This window comes from Passer montanus, unplaced genomic scaffold (assembly GCF_014805655.1).
Source record: "Passer montanus isolate IOZ18808 unplaced genomic scaffold, ASM1480565v1 scaffold136, whole genome shotgun sequence".
Classification (NCBI taxonomy): Eukaryota; Metazoa; Chordata; class Aves; order Passeriformes; family Passeridae; genus Passer; species Passer montanus.
The window spans coordinates 431910-447348 of record NW_024360497.1 but is presented as its reverse complement, the minus strand read 5'-3'; the positions used below and the strand labels follow the sequence as shown (position 1 = coordinate 447348).

The window sequence follows — 15439 nt, the reverse complement described above, 5'->3', positions numbered from 1 at the left end:
TTAGCAGGGGCAGGTATGACTGCGCACTGGGAACAAAGGGGAGCTTTTCTTAGAGGTTCACCAGGTACATGTGCTGTAAAAGAAGATGAGGTCCAAACAACCCCCAAGACCTGGGGGTGTGAGGATCAGACAATCCCTCAAAGAGAATGCCTGACAACATGGGCTTGGGCTTTAGGCACCACCAGGTGCTGGTCCCGAGTGCACCAGCTCCTCTATCCCAGCACTGTTAGAACTTGGGCTCACTACTCAGGCTAATCCTCCTGCCCAGTCTAGTGCAGGAAACGTCCTCAGGAGTGGCCTGGTAGGAAAGAAGGGCAATTGTAAGGTGGGAGACTCCCATAGGACTTGTACAAAGGAAGGTGATGGCTTAGAAGAGAGACCAGTACCTTGGACCCAAGCTTACAACGCAGCAGGGCCCTACACAAGACACAAAGTCAGGGAAACAACAGGGTCTTTTGGAACTTGCGGGAGTCACAAGACAAATTATTTTCAGAGGCTTGGCCCAGCTACAAGAGAGTGTGACAGAGGCTGAGTACAGCTGGAAGATCCAAAAGGCTTGTTAGCCATTGGTCCAGCTAACAGCAGTGCTGCTTTTCCCAGGGCTGGAAAAGAGCTGGACATCCAAATAATTTCTCAGAGCAGCTCACTGATCCCTTTGTACCCACCCCTGGCATGGAGTAACATGTTTGCACAGCAGTAAGAAACCAGCTTGAACACCACAGCCCTGCCCAGTCCTGCCCAGTGCAGAGCACGAGGCACACCATGGCCAGGGGTATTGTGCAGGGCTGGCCAGCAACTGTCCCCGTGTGCTGCAGCAGCTTACACTGTGCTGCAAGGATGGACAGGGCTCTGGTGGGGAGCACCCCCAGGTGGGAAGGCACAGGGGGACCTTTGTACACACCGAAGTGTAATATTCCACTTTGGCAAAAAGAAGTTTGTGAGGGATGCAGGGCATCAGCGCCCCATCCATCAAGGGGCCCTCTGGATGGTTTCTTCCAGCCTGGCACAGGGCCTAAGTTGCTGACAGTGGCATCTGATTGCTCAGCATGACCATCTCCAGCCCACCCTGCTCCCAGGTGAACACGGGCAGGAAATGCTCACCAGGGCCATGAGCTTCAGCCCCTCCAGGAGTTTGCAGTTCCTGTTCTTCAGGCGATGTGCCTCATCAATGACCACACAGCGCCACTGGATCTTCTTCAGCTCCGGGCAGTCAGCAAGGATCATCTCAAAGGTGGTGATAACCACCTGGAACTTGAAGATCCCAGGGAGAGGGTTACCCTAGGGAAACAAAAACCAGAGTTTGAGTCCTGCGGGATGGCAGCACACTGTTAGACCTCCTGTCTGACAGTATGAGTGGGAGCATCTGACTCCGAGCTGGAATTTACCCAGAATAATCTCTCTCAAGCATTGGGCAGGTTTCAGTAAGCCTCCTTGATGGCCACAGGCTGTGTTATCTCCAAACCAGACAGTGCCCCAGGGCAGGCACATAGGAACCAGGGCTATGCTGCATCCTCCCTGTTCTACATGAGCTGTGCCTGTTCACTCACACAGAGTGCAGCCTGAGCCCATGCCAGCAAATGGGGCTGCAAAGATCACCTTTCCTTCTCCAAATGAACAACCTCAGCAGGCAGCTCAGTGCTTCCCAAGTAAAGGAAGCCAGGGCTGGGGGATGCACGCTAGGAAGGCTGTATGCATCAGTCAGTCACCTGTGTGTCCCTGTAGACCATCTCGTACTGCTGGATCATCTGCCGGCTGATCTGGCTGCCGTGGTACACGATGGCGTTCATCTCCGTCCAGGTGCGGAACTCCCTCTCCCAGTTTGTGATGGTGGAGAGAGGTGCGATGATGAGGAAGGGGCCATGGATGCCCATCAGGAATATCTCTGAGAGGAAAGTGATTGACTGGATTGTCTTCCCCAACCCCATCTCATCAGCCAGGATGCAGTTCTTCCTGCAGAGATGGACAGGGTCAGGTCAGTGTGGCTCTTGGGGGCAGAAACCACTCTGTCACCAACTCCTGGATGGGATGTCAGGCCCACCACCTCTGCCCACACTTCTCTGACCCTGCAGCATGGAGCGCGGGGGGACTTTGGTAGAGTGGCCCAAATATGTCTGGGTAAGCCAGCTAACTTCTTGTAACATCATGGATTCAAAATCAGCATGAAAGATGCTGTTTTTCAGGTACACATGAGCCAGGGAAAGATGCATCTGATGGCCTGCTGCAGCCGAGAACATGCATATTCCCACCTGCCTGCCACACAATGAGTCACCAATAGCCTGGCCAATACCAAAATAACAGGTGTATCTTAGAACCACGGCTAAACCCTATTACCTTCATCAGCATGTACCAGGGAGAAACATTCCTAAAGATTCAGTTGCAAAGCTAAAGCAAATACTGTTTCTGGCAGCTGCCTGCCAGCTCCAGCACTTGAGGGACCCAGTGGCTGCTCTGTCAGGCCCCTGTTTGTCCGCTCTGTTCCCCAGCTTCACTGTTCCCATGACAGCACACACAGGGCTTGCTGCCAGTAGGACTGCTCATGGCAGCACTAGGCTCCTGCCCCTGCTCACCTGTTATACCAGTTAAAGAGCAGCCAGTTCATCCCCTCCAGCTGATATTCCCGCAGCTGGTTGCTGTTCTTGTACTCCCGGGACTTCTCCAGCTTCTGCCAGGACTCAGACGCTGGGCGCTCCTAGGAGGTGACAGCAGGAGCAAGGTCCATGGGAGATGCTAATGCCCAGTGAGGCCAAATCCCGCTGCTGGGGCTGCACATCAGGGACAACATTTCAAAGCAGTCACTGACAGCTGAGTCATAGCAAGGGCTTGGCCTCTGGAACCCAGCCTCCGACCTCCAGAGGGGAGGATACAGGGCTTGCACTGCAGCGCCAGGGACAGTCAACCCTGCTGGACTGTGGCAACACACAGCCAGTCCCTGCGCCCAGGGCAGAGCTGCCAGCCGGGTACGTTACCTCAGGGTACGTTACCATGTGCTTGATTTCTGGAGGGATTTGGAGGGCTTCAAACTCTTTAATCTTCCCTGGATCAACATCCTCCTCCAGCTCCCAGGTGCTCTCCTCATAGGGCAGTGAGCACCACTTCACCAAGTAGTGAGTCACCTCCTGCAGCACAGAGACAAACAGGCTCAGAGACAGGGAGGGTCAGCAGCCCTTCACCCACCCTGTGCCAAGGGCCGTTGGAGACAGGGAAACTTGTGCAAGGGAAAGCTGGGAAGGCTCAGGGTGCTCAGAGATGACCCACAATGTACACCATGGAGCCGGGCCTCCTGCCAAGTCTCCCTCCTTCCCTCCATGGGGCAAGTAAGAGATGCAGCCTCTCACCTCCCCAGTGTCAGGGTCCTTTGTGTGAGCCACCTCCAGAATTCGATCTACCTCCACGTAGTCAGGGTTGAACAAATCCTCATCAGGCTGTGATGGCAAACAGTAAAACAGGAGGTAAGTTTAAGGCGATTCCAGGGTTAAACAGATGGGCACAAATAAACAGCCTTGGGGCATCTGTCCCCAGGACGTTGCTGTGCGCAACACACCAAGTGCCCTGGACACAGGTACAGATATCTGTCTCTGGGCAGGGAGGATGCAGGAACCTGGCAGAAGGCAAAGCTCTTTCTTGAGAGCAGTCACATGCTCCATGCTGGGAGGCAGGAATCGTCGTCTCCAGCCTATCTGGCCCAAAGGTACAAGTCCTAAGCTGGCTACTTCAGCTGATATGCAGCATCCAGAGCTGTGACTGCCACTTTGCATAGCACCCAATGAACCCCAAGGCTGCAAGGGGTGACATCTTGGTCTTTGTCTCTGCCTCCCTCTTGCCCCACCTGGCATAGTCCTTGGAGAGACATGGCCTAGGGCTTGGGAAAGAGAAAAATCAGGCTTCTACACTCACAACTCCCCAAGCCCCACTTAGTTACAGGAAAAGAGCATGTGCTCCTTGCTGAACTGTTGGTGGTACAGAGTGTTCCAACACATGCTTTTTTTTTTGCATCCTGAGAAAGACCCCAAACAGACTCGTGAGTGAGAAATTTGACACACACCCCCAGCTTTCCAGCTACAAAGAAGAAATTTTCATAGCCTACTGGCCTGATTTACACTTGTAAGGGGCAGTTTGAGGAGATCCAACAACTATCTCTGGAGCAGCAAGATAAATTATAGAACACCTCTCATACTAAGCAAGATTAATCTGCTTATGGAGCAGAGCAGGCAGGAGCTGCCTTAAGCCCAGATATTTATAGCTCTCTCTCTCCCACAGCATCTCTGCTCCATCACAGAAGAACCTCCAGCCCTATATGCTGCCCTCCCTCCTACCAAGCAACTCTTCCAGAGCTGGCATTGCCTGGCAAGCAACACTTGTCACCCGGCTCATAATTCCACCAGTGACACTAGAGGTGTCCAGGGCACAGTCATGGACCCTCAGCTCCAGCCCTGGTGCCTTTGGCCTTGGAGATAGACTGGTCTAGGCAGCAAGGTGTCAGGGGCAGCTCCTGTCCTGCTGAGTCAGGCACCACTGCTCACTGTGCTCCACTCTCACCTCTGTAAAAATATGTTTCATCTGAGCCTGCTTGTTCCGGAAGCGCTTTATCTTCTGTGAGATCCTGGGGTCCTTCTCCAGCTCCTCCAGCGTTGCCCATTTACAGTGGAGGTAAGAGCTGCAGGGGGGAAAAAAATCAACAACATGTGACCAAGAGGCCTTTGGTCCCAAACCATCCACCCACCGAGCAGCATGGATCTCCCAGAGATCCAGAGAACACCCAGCCTATGCCTATGCCTGTGCCAATGCCAACCCAAACTGGGGAAAGCCATGCCCCAGGACCAGGCCAAGACCAAGCACTGAAGCTGCAGCAGATTTCCAGCTTTCCACCACAGCTGGCTCAGGAGGACAATGATGCCTTAAGTTTTAGCTTTAATATTTTCCAATATTTTATTTAATTTTTTTTTACTGCAGATTCTGTACTGCATTAGTATATAACTCTGAACTTCACAGAAATTGTTAGCAAGTTCTCTTCACAATTTAGTTAGACAAAACAATCCTTTCCCAGCCTGAGAACCAATGATACCATTGAAGCTTCAGGCCCAAAAAGCGCAAACAGCAAATTGAGGAGAGCAATCTGGGAGGATGGGACTTCATAATCTGAAGCTGTAATTGGACAATTAACCCAAATGTATAAATATATATATTTATATATATTTATATATAAATAAATATATATAAATATATTTTAGTATATATATATATAATATATATAAATAAATATATAAAAATATATATAAGTATATACATATATATACTTATAAAGGTGTGAAAACTCATGACCCATCGTCCATCTTGTAGTTTAGTATATATATATATATATTATATATATAAATAAATATATATAAATATATATAAGTATATATATATATATACTTATAAAGGTGTGAAAACTCATGACCCATCGTCCATCTTGTAGCCTCAGGCAGGCTCTTGTACTGCCCAAGGTGTATCCTTTGAAGGCCTTTTAATAAATCCCTACTTTATTCCTTTAATACTGTCCACCCTCTGTTCTAGGTAGCCTCTCAAGGCATCAACAGGGGCAGGAAAACAGGGATGCTGGGACTGCAGCTAGGGATGGGATGGAGGTGGGAGCACACAGTCCTTGCACCTGCATGCACAGGGCCCACAGAAAAAAAGCACAAGTACAACTCTGCACATACAAGTTCCTGTACTTGACGTAGAACTCCTCTGTCTCAAATGCTAGGCCTCCAGGATGAGCCTGAAAGCAAGAGAAGGAGAGTCATTGATAGTCAGAGCCTGTGCAGAAGCTGGGGGGGCACGTTCAGCCATCCCCTGCCTGGCCACAGGCTCCAGGGACGGAGCCCCAGGGATGGTGAAGACAGCCAGGCACTCATTGTGCTCTGCTCCAGAGACACAGCAGTCCTGGGGAACACGACGTGAGACCACCCTTGAGCATGGGGGACTACAACACCTTCTGGGCATCAGCCCAGGCCTGACTCCTCTCCAGAGCTTTCTGGTGTCCAGGACAAGAGAGGCACCACATTGATCCACAGCTCAGAAAGGTGCCAGGCTGGGCATACCCCAGCACCCCACCACAGAAGCAAGAGCACCAACTGCTGCTATGTCTCATGTCCCTGCTGCACAGGGCAGCCAGGTCCCATCCATCTTCTGCTCAGGGACTTCTAGCCCCACTGACATCTCTGCCACTCACCTCCTTCTGCACCATCCTGGAGGCAAGGATCTTCTCAATGATGTTGGCATCATCTTCGGGAGGCTCCTGGGGACAGGAAAAGAGAGCTCTGTTTTTCTGGCTCATCATACACCCCTGGCACTCTCCCAGCACTGAACGGCTGCTTGCTACTCTCCCAGTCCCCCAGCCAGGCAGACAGAGTTGGCACTGGGAGCTGTGAGAGCTGTGCTTGGGGAGCCCCTGCTGGGTGTGAGGGTACAGGTGCTGCCAGCCCAGCTACACTCACCCTCTGCCTGTCCTCTTCAGATCAACCAGGCCACAGCAGTGTCAGGTTTGCTGTGTGGGTCTTCCAGCTACACCAGGGCAGCCAGAGAGAGTGGAAAGCCTCCCAGAAAAGAGGAGGGAGCTCGGGCAGTTCTGCCCATGGACTCAAGGAAGGAATTATGCCAAAATTATGCGCATTCCTGCTCCAAGGCACTCTCCATGCCACATTCTGGTCATGCCTTGGCAGTTATACACTCCCATAGTGTTGTATGGCAGCAAGGGCCTCAGGAGTGCAGGCAGCATGTCTGTCAGGCCTTTGCCACATGTCACCCACATGCTGTCATCTGCCCATGGCCACAGGATATGGGCAACAGCATCTCAGCCCACCACCACTCTCCACGTAGCTCCTCCTGGCAGGCTTGAAGTGCTGCCTCCTTCCCTCTGCAGGCTTCTACCCACAGATACCCTCTGCTGGCACCCAGGGGCTCCAGCACAGCTCCTCTCACTGAGCACAGGCTTTGCTGCAGGTGGCCCTAATGCTGTCCTGCTGCCAGCTCTGGGGAGGTGGAGCCTTTCCTGGCTGCAGCTGTGCCAGGATCAGCCCTACCAAAAGCCAAGGGACAAGAGAACCAGGCTTGTGCCTGTCTGTGCTACAGAGGAGACCCACAGAGGGAGATGCAGGGGAGATGACAGACACCAAAAACATGGAGCCTGCTTGAGCATTAGAAATATCAGTTCTGCTTTGGCTAGAAGGTAATACAGCAGAAGGAGGAGCAAAATGCAGAGCAGAAAGCAGAAAGACTCCGTTCATTCCCTTCTGAGAGAGGCAGAGTATGGACCAAGGCAAAGCAGCCCTAAGGTGTCACTTTGCAGACTAGAAAGTCTCTCAAAGAATGGCATGGGGCAGGCTAGGGAAGGACAGACAGACAGGGCATCCCACACCACTCACCTGAATGTGTCTGGGGAAGTCCAGACCATGCCCAGGGCCACAACAACCCTTCCATCCCCAGCCCAGAGGTGACTGCTGCCTTGGCACTGTCCTTGAGTGCAGGGCAGGATGTTGAACCCAGCAGCACAACACAATGAGCAGGGAACAGCAGGTCTGCCTGGGCTCCTTGGCTGCCATCTTGAGGCCAGGAGCAGGATCTCTGCCATATTTGGGGAATTCTGCCCTAAACTGGGTTAAGACAGCTGAAGGGAGCATGCAGAAGTGCTCCTGCCACAATCACTGTGCACTATCTGCTTCCCTATGCCCAGGTATCTGCCCTGGCACTGCTGGGCTCTTCTTGACTCTCCCACAGAGGGTTTGTCTGAACATGGCCACCACAGCAGGCCAGTGTCCTGGCACTGGGAGCTCCACGCTCATCCACAGCCCTTACACAGGCTTCCAGTGGTCTGTGGCTCACTGCTGGCTGTGTGAAGGCTGCTGGAGGAGCCCTGCACTGCCCAAAGAGCTGTTTAAGGACTGTGGCCAGGATGCAGGGGGAAAGCTGCAAGTCCAGGCCATGGAGAGAGCAGCCCTGAGGTCACAGCACTCACATCCTGCCCTGCCTGTCAGTTCAGATCCTGGGAGCAGCAACAGGCAGGCTCAGCTGAGCAGGCTGGCCAGGCCTCAGAGCAACCATCCAGCCTGGCTGCTCTGGACATCAGCTTCAATGACCCATCTGGAGCAAGACAAACTGAGGTGGAAGTGTAGGACTGAGAGGAGAACAGGGTGGAAGCATGGACACATGTCAAAGGCAGCTCACACCTGCTGCTTTGAAAATGTCACTTGGAGAGATGACTGCCAGGAGCCCAGCTGGGACACAGCTTCAGGCAGAGCTGAAGCAGCACTGGGGCATGTCCTATGGGTGTGTGGCAGCCCCAGGTGAGGCATGGATCAGGTCAGGGCTTACTAACAGAGCTAATACCCACCAAAACCTTGGGAAGAGGGGACTAGAGAGGGTAACAGAAACACCATGAAAACAACCAGTAACCATTATTAATATCTGACAGCTTTGTCAGTGACCAGAGAGATGGAAAGAGTTGCAGGATCCAACATATAGTCACAGACAGGCAGGAAGGAGCAGCCAGCACTGAACCAGTAGGCAGAGGCAGAAGGACAGCAAGGCCCAAACTGCAGTGGCACTGGGTCCCAGATCCCTGCCATGCTGCCCAGCAGATCAGTTCAGCTGGCAAAGGTCAGGCTGGCATCACCAGGCTCTGAGGCACTGATGGAGAGCAGCAACGCGGGCAGAAAATGATGATATGGCACCTACAAAGCCCTCAGCCAGCAGGAACAAAATAATAGAGTAATCATGGACTACACAGATCAAAGCCAAAGGTGGGCACGGGCAGTGGGTAGAACATGTCCAGCTGCATGACACATTCCAGAGACTTTAGTCTCCAAGCAGCAGGGGGACAGCTGGACCAGCATGCCTCTTGTCCTTCTCACAGCTCCTGAAAAGCCAGCCTGAACACTCCCAGACAGGCATTCTCTCACCCCATCCTTAAGCTGGGACCCACCACTTCCTCAAGCCTCAGCACTGACATTTTGGAATAGCCTGCATGAGGCAGATCCCCCACAGCCCCAGTCCCACACCCAGCACTACCTCTGCCTGCCACGCCAGGGTAGAGGCGGAGAGCGCGGAGGTTCGCCCAGCTCCCAGCACAGCAATTGTCTCGCCATCATCATCCACAACCTTGAAATCCAGGTCCTCGTTGTACTTCCTCCTCTTCACCTGCCGTCCCGAGCGTCGTTTCTGTGTATGGGATGAAAAAAGGCAGTCCTGGGAGGCACGGACAGACCGAGTACCTCCTCTTGCCTGAGCGGCAGAGAGAAAGCCCCAGGGCTGCCAGAATTCCTTCCAGCCCCAGCTGGATGGGGGTGGTAGGAAGAACAGGCACTCCTTGTGGTGCTGAGATCTCCACCCTGAGCCACAGAGCCCCACCACTCCCCAAGAGGTGAGGCAGAGGAGCCTTGGAGAATGCAGGCTATGCAGCCTCCCAGGCTGCAGGGCCAATGTGTCCCCCTGTGCTGTGCCAGGAAAGGGAGCTGCCCAGAGCTGTGGTGGAGAAGGACACCCAAGGCTGACACCCGCAGGGCCCAGGGCAGCAGTGTGCATGCAACCCTGGGCCAACAGGAACTTCAGGCTGATAGAAGCTGACCGCAGTGCTGAGCATGCTCTCTGATTCCTGTGCCCAGAGGCCCTTGTTGTGGTCCTACTGAGAGGCAGCCAGGATTTCACCCACCAGCAGCCCACTGAGGGCTTTGTACATACCTGGCTGTCAGCTGACTCTGCAGACTCCTCTGGGCTCTGTACAGATGGGCTCAGGAGATCCTGATCCAAATCCAAACTGTTCACTGGTATCTCATTTTTCCTCTTCCCCTTCTTCTTCTTCTCCACAGGGGTGTCTTTGCTGCCAAGGCAGACTGACAGTTAGATTATGTCCTGGGGATCCCAGGAGAGAGGCAGCAAGCACCACGCAGAGCACTGCTGCCACTGGATCCCCCAGAGGCAGCTCAAGGCTCCTGGGACTGCCCCCAGCACTGGGGATTCCCAGGCACTGATGCTCTCTAAGCACACCCAGTGTTTCTCCATCCAGCTCCAGAACACTGGGATGAAAGGGTTCACCTGCCCTGCCTGGTGTGGAGGCTGAGTGCTCTCACCAGCCAAGGGAACAACCCCACAGGGGCTGTAGGAGCTGGGGTTCAGCTCACGGGGTCTAGCACAGGCACAAAAAGGATCTCTCCACCACCAAACTCAGTACGCCAAGGCAGCAAGGTGCCTGCTCTGATCACAGCACTCCCAAACACATCCTGTGCTAACCAAAGTCAGAAATAAAGTTCAGCAGCTTCAGAGGCAATGCATGTCCTGGCACCCTGGAAAAGAACCTTCAAGTCAAGTCTTCGGAGCACTGGCCACACTGCTGACCACCTCCTGCCTGTGCCACAGAGCCCTGCCAGACCCCAGTAAATCTTTACACCAAGCCCAAGCTGCTCCAGTTCACAGTTTGCGTTCCTGAGTCACAGCACTGAGGCCCCTCTCGAGGCAGCTGAGCAGACTGGCGTGAGCCTCCAGCTGGAGGGAGTTAAGCCCTGTCATCACCACGAACACAGGAGGATGCAGATCCAACTCCCACAGATGCAGTGGCCCATCACAGCAGGCACTGCCCACTCCAAGGGCCTGCTGGGAAGCTCTGTCCCACCAGACAACAACTGCTCTCCACGCTCAGGTCACAGAGGGGATTTGGGCTCTGCGCCCATGAATCTCACCACCTTCCTGAAAAACAGGGAAAGACAAGCCCAGTCCCACGTCATGTTCTCAGGGTAAGGGTCACCTGCACCCCTGCCTGCACAGGGAAACAGGACCAGGGAGCACCACGGTAAAAAAACAACTGCTCCCAGCATGCCAGTCCATCCTTTCCCTCTGCAAGGAACACTGTTAAGGCAATGGGTCCAAAGAGCTGGTGCTTGTCCAGGGCTGAGCAATGCCTCCTTTCTCACTTCCAGCCCCACCATTCGTCCCCTCCACATCCCAGACCTGCACAGTGGCAGAGGAGCCATTAGTTTCAAAGCAATGTCAAGATTTTAGCTCCATTTAATAACAAAAATCTCTGCTTGCCTGTAACTAGCAGAAAATAAAGGTAAAAATCTGTTGTTCAGGCCAAAAATGCCCTGGCCATGCATATATGCCTAAATTAGAGATCCTGAAAATGCTCTGTGAGCAGTGCTTCCACTAAGCAGTCACTCCCAAGATATTGATTTGTAAGTCACAATTAACAACTGCTTCATTCATGAGTCAGTCATTGACTATGATTAGAAATAATTTAGAAGAAATTATGCCACCATTATCTGCCACTTAGAGGACTCACAGCAAGCATTCCATCTGCACAGAGTACAAACTAACTAAAGCCTGCTGCTCACCTCTCCCCTCCTTGTGCTGTCAGGGCCCCCCCAGCACCTCCCCAGCTCCACGTGGCCAGGGGGCACAGGGGGATACACAACCCTGCTCTCTGCAGAGCTTCCACCCTGACACCCATGGCCATCCCTCACACAGCAGGGTTTGCTGGTAGCTGATCCAGAGCCCAAAGCAAGTCTGAAAAATGGCTCAAAGAGGGGCTACAGAGGTAGGGAAGTTGTAAGGAGGACCCACGGGCTGGACTTTCCAAGCAGCAGAGCTGGAATTAGGTCCTCCTGGAAGCTGAAGATGATTGGGAGGAAGCACCACAGACTCAGGCTATACTGGGATAGAGCATAAGGAATGCACAGAGCTTTGTGAAACTCCCAGACTCCCACACACTGTTTCTTCTGGTTGAATGATGTGTTACAGAGCTATATATATTACATTGTGTGGTTTGCACGAAGTGGCCTCTCCACCAGGGCTCTGCTGGTACCCAGCACAGCAAGTTGGCTGCCTTTCAGCCTGCCATGGTATGCCCAGAACCTGCTGTGCTGAAGTAGGAGAGCCAGGGTTTCCAAATCTGCAGCTGGGGTTACCCTGCCACGAGCTCCATCTCTGGCAGGGTGATGTGTCTACCAGCTACTCACAACAGGTTGCACAGTCACAGGTTGCTCTGTATGTAATGGTCAGCACCCTGCAAAGGCACTGCTGGCAGCCAAAGGACCTACAAGAGCCAGGAATGCCTTCGCAAACCTCCATGGCTTGCTCTTCCCCTGGGTTCCCCTGCTTTGGTCTGGTCCCACAGGTCCTCCTGCAGGGGCAGAGCTCTGTGAACTGCCTGCATGGCAGGTCCTTACTGGTGGAGTAGAAGTATCATTAGGAAAATTGCTGCATCCCTCATCCTAGGACCCTTCTTGGGGTGCAATGCTGAATTCACATGGGCTTCATCCTTCCCTGCGGTGCCTCTCCTTCCCTCTCCACCTCTATCCCTCTGTTGCAGCCTTCCTTGGGGCCTGGAGGAGCCCTTCCCTCATCCTCTCTGCACTGTCCGCTTGATCTGCCCATCCCCATCTGCTCTGGCTCACCAGCTAATGAAGAACATCTGCAGAGCCCTGGGCTCAAGGAAGAACACAGTGACAGCACTGCATGGCTCAGGGATCTGCTGGGGACACGGCACCCAGCTCTCCTGCTGAGCAACCCACACCTCCTCTTGTCCACAACCAGCCCATACCAATGGCACGAAAGGCACCCCAATGGCAGCTCCGCAGCCACGGCCTCTCCAGGATCTGGCTGTCAGTGAGCTCTGAAGAGGAGGGCTGTGGAAGACCAAACTAAATCACTGCTCTTGAGACCTGCTCTGCTCCCTGCACACACTCTCCATTAAAAGGACACCAGAGCTTCTGGCCAACCAGCCTGTTAATTAAAAGGCTGAGGAATTACCAGAGGCAGTGGCGCTGGCCTGTGCAGCACAAGGGAGTCCTCAGGCCTCCCTCCACTGGTGACTTTGACTGTCAGCACAGCTGCCAGAAAGGATAAGTCTTCCAGGTGAGGGAGAGGGAATGGGGTCTGCTCCACCATCCTCCCAAACCCAAGCCAAGGGGAGGCAGGCTGCTGGCCCTGGGTGTGCACAGACCCTCATTTGCACACAGTCCAGGGCCAGGTTTTTCTCACTTACATACCCTCTGCCCACACCTCAAATCATATATGACAGGCCCTCTGCCACACAGCAACTCACTGTCCTGGTGGGACATCTCCCTAAAGTCCCTTTTGCCCCACGACGCTTGGCACAAAGGCCAGACCAAGGAGAGGCCAAGACTCTCCAGTCCTCTTATGGATCTCAAGACTCACAGGGCCATAACCCCAAAAGAGCACCTACCTGTCCCATCTCTGCATGGCCAGAGAGCTCATCCTGGCATCCCAACCAGCATATCCAGCCTTCAGACCAGTGCCCTGCACAGCCAGTGCTGCTTTCTCCCAGATGCAGCTCATGCAAGCCCACAGCCCTGTCCACAGCAGGCACAGGGAAAGAGCCACACCACCACCCATCTGTTCCCGGGGATGGAACCCCAAATAAACTCTCACCTAATCAGCACCCTCAGAAGCCGTGTGGAGTGTCCTTGCCTGCCTGCTGCTGCCAGTGCACTCACAGCCTAGGGGGCCCTCTGGGGACTCCCCGGGGTGTCCCCCCCCGCCTCAAATGAACCACAACACCCACCTGCTCTTCCTGGATCTTGATCTGGGGGCTGGCTCAGAGCCACTCTTCTTGTCTTTAGGCTCCTTCGGGGCTTTGGGTTCCCGAGGTTTCCGGGGCTTCTTAGCCACCTCCCTCTGCTTGGGCTCCTTGGGCTTCTTAGACTCCTTCACCTTTTTAGGCTCTTTTGGTTCCTTAGGCTCTCTCCTCCTCTTTGGTTTCACCTCCACAGCTGCTTTATCTCCCCCTTCCTGCTCTGCCAGATCCTTTTTCTTCCGTTTCTTCTTCACCCCCGTGCCCCCGCTGTCCTGCATCCCGTTCTGGGTGCTTGTCCGCTTCTGGGCAGCTCCATTGGGCTCCTCCTTCGGGCACTGGCACTGACCACCTGTGTTTGTGGCTGTCACTGTCACCTGGTCAGTCACCTCGTCCTGCTCTTCACTGCTGGCAAAGGTGTCCTGCGTCTTGCACTCCCAGGCAGACGACATTGGGGAGAGGCTCAGTGCTTTTAAGCTTGGCGGCTGGGGAGAGAACACAGAGGGACAGGTGAAGCAAATGCCAGAGCTGCACAGCAGGTGGCCCAGGGAACTGCAGCCCCACGATGCTCCAACCACCCATGGCAGCATTCGGGGACTATGGCTAACAGTCACCACGAGCAGACGCAGCTCAACAGCAGGACCTCCCATCTCTGCCCAACAGAGGCTGACACACAGAGGCCTTTTGGCTCCCCACTAGCCCATGCAGGTCCCAGCAGAGGTGGCTGGCCCCAGTGCGTGCCTCAAGCATTGCTGTGCCTTTGATCAAACACTCCAGACTCCACCTGGCTAAGGCAAGAGCAACCTGTGCATCCACAGCACTTCCTGCCTGTTGTCCTGAGCCAGACATTGTCGCAGTAGGGCCAGGAGGGGCAATTAGGGATGCCTAGCAGCCTACAGAAATAAAAATGGGTCCCATCCCAGGTCCATCTGGGGTAGAGCTTGAGGCAGAAGAGAAGGGTTAGACCAGCACTGTTCACAGGAGCTGCTGTGTGCTGGGGCTCCCTCCAAGCCAGGAGGGAAGAACTGCTCTTCCTCCTTCAGTACTTCCTTCACTTCCTGTGAACTTTCCAGCACTGAACACTGAAAGGAATTGAGCTGCCTCCTGGGCATACTTGGCCTCAGCAGGCATGACCAGACAGCAGCACTCAAGGGCCCCACTCTCCTCAAGCAGCAGTAGGAGTGCCTGTTGTGAGGGCCCAAGCTCAATGTGCAGCAGCCTTCACTCCAGGACAGCAGCCCAGGCTGGCAGGGGACAGCCCAAGGAAGGGAGCTGTGGGGGACAATTCTCAATGGGAACCAGAAACATCCCTTGCATCAGCTGCCAGAGCAAGAGAGAGCAAGGGAGCAGGCAGAAGTGCACAGATGGGGAGAAGAACATGTCAGGTTCCATTTCAGCTGCTTTACTGGTCAGTTCCCATCCCCAGTGCCTCAGCTGCACCTAACACATGGTTCAGCCATGACCAGAGGGCAACAGTGGCCATTGCTGGGCTTGCTCCTCACTGGGGGGCTGGCAGGGCAGCACCAGACCAAGCCCAGCAGCACGACTGGGGCTGGAGAGCTGGTCCTGCAACCGCGGGCTGGTGGCTGTGCCATGAGACAAGACATGGGCCCTTCCCACCAGCCTGGAGGTGTCAGCTCCCCCTAGGGAACCTGAGGGGCAGCTGGTGAGTGGCCCAGGAAGTGCTGGGCAGCATCTCCTGTGCCTGTGGGGACAGGGGCAGCGTTAGCCCTGCCACCTCACACACACAGCTGCCCCAGGCCAGGGGTACTGCTTCCTTCACAAGCTCCTTCCCTGGTGCTGAGATGGAGGTGCCAGTGCCTCTGGCAGCAATGCCCTGGCTCTGCAGAACCTCGGCACCATCCAGTTCCTCAAGAC

General features: G+C 54.3%; 1 protein-coding gene across 8 annotated transcripts in view; it reads right to left on the bottom strand.

Moving 5' to 3' along the window:
• The window catches only part of CHD6 (chromodomain helicase DNA binding protein 6), a 98958-nt gene that overhangs the window by 30783 nt on the left and 52736 nt on the right, over positions 1-15439 (bottom strand). For 5 of the 8 annotated variants that reach the window (XM_039699498.1, XM_039699503.1, XM_039699504.1 and 2 more), the window contains 11 exons: positions 13553-14046; positions 9715-9853; positions 9046-9195; positions 6212-6277; positions 5700-5758; positions 4537-4654; positions 3336-3422; positions 2967-3116; positions 2568-2689; positions 1707-1950; positions 1102-1278 (listed from right to left, as the gene is read on the bottom strand). In XM_039699498.1, coding sequence (XP_039555432.1) covers positions 1102-1278; positions 1707-1950; positions 2568-2689; positions 2967-3116; positions 3336-3422; positions 4537-4654; positions 5700-5758; positions 6212-6277; positions 9046-9195; positions 9715-9853; positions 13553-14046 — 1806 coding nt within the window. The remainder of the gene's footprint in view (positions 1-1101; positions 1279-1706; positions 1951-2567; positions 2690-2966; positions 3117-3335; positions 3423-4536; positions 4655-5699; positions 5759-6211; positions 6278-9045; positions 9196-9714; positions 9854-13552; positions 14047-15439) is intronic. The other 3 variants (XM_039699500.1, XM_039699501.1, XM_039699505.1) reach the window with 1 other exon arrangement.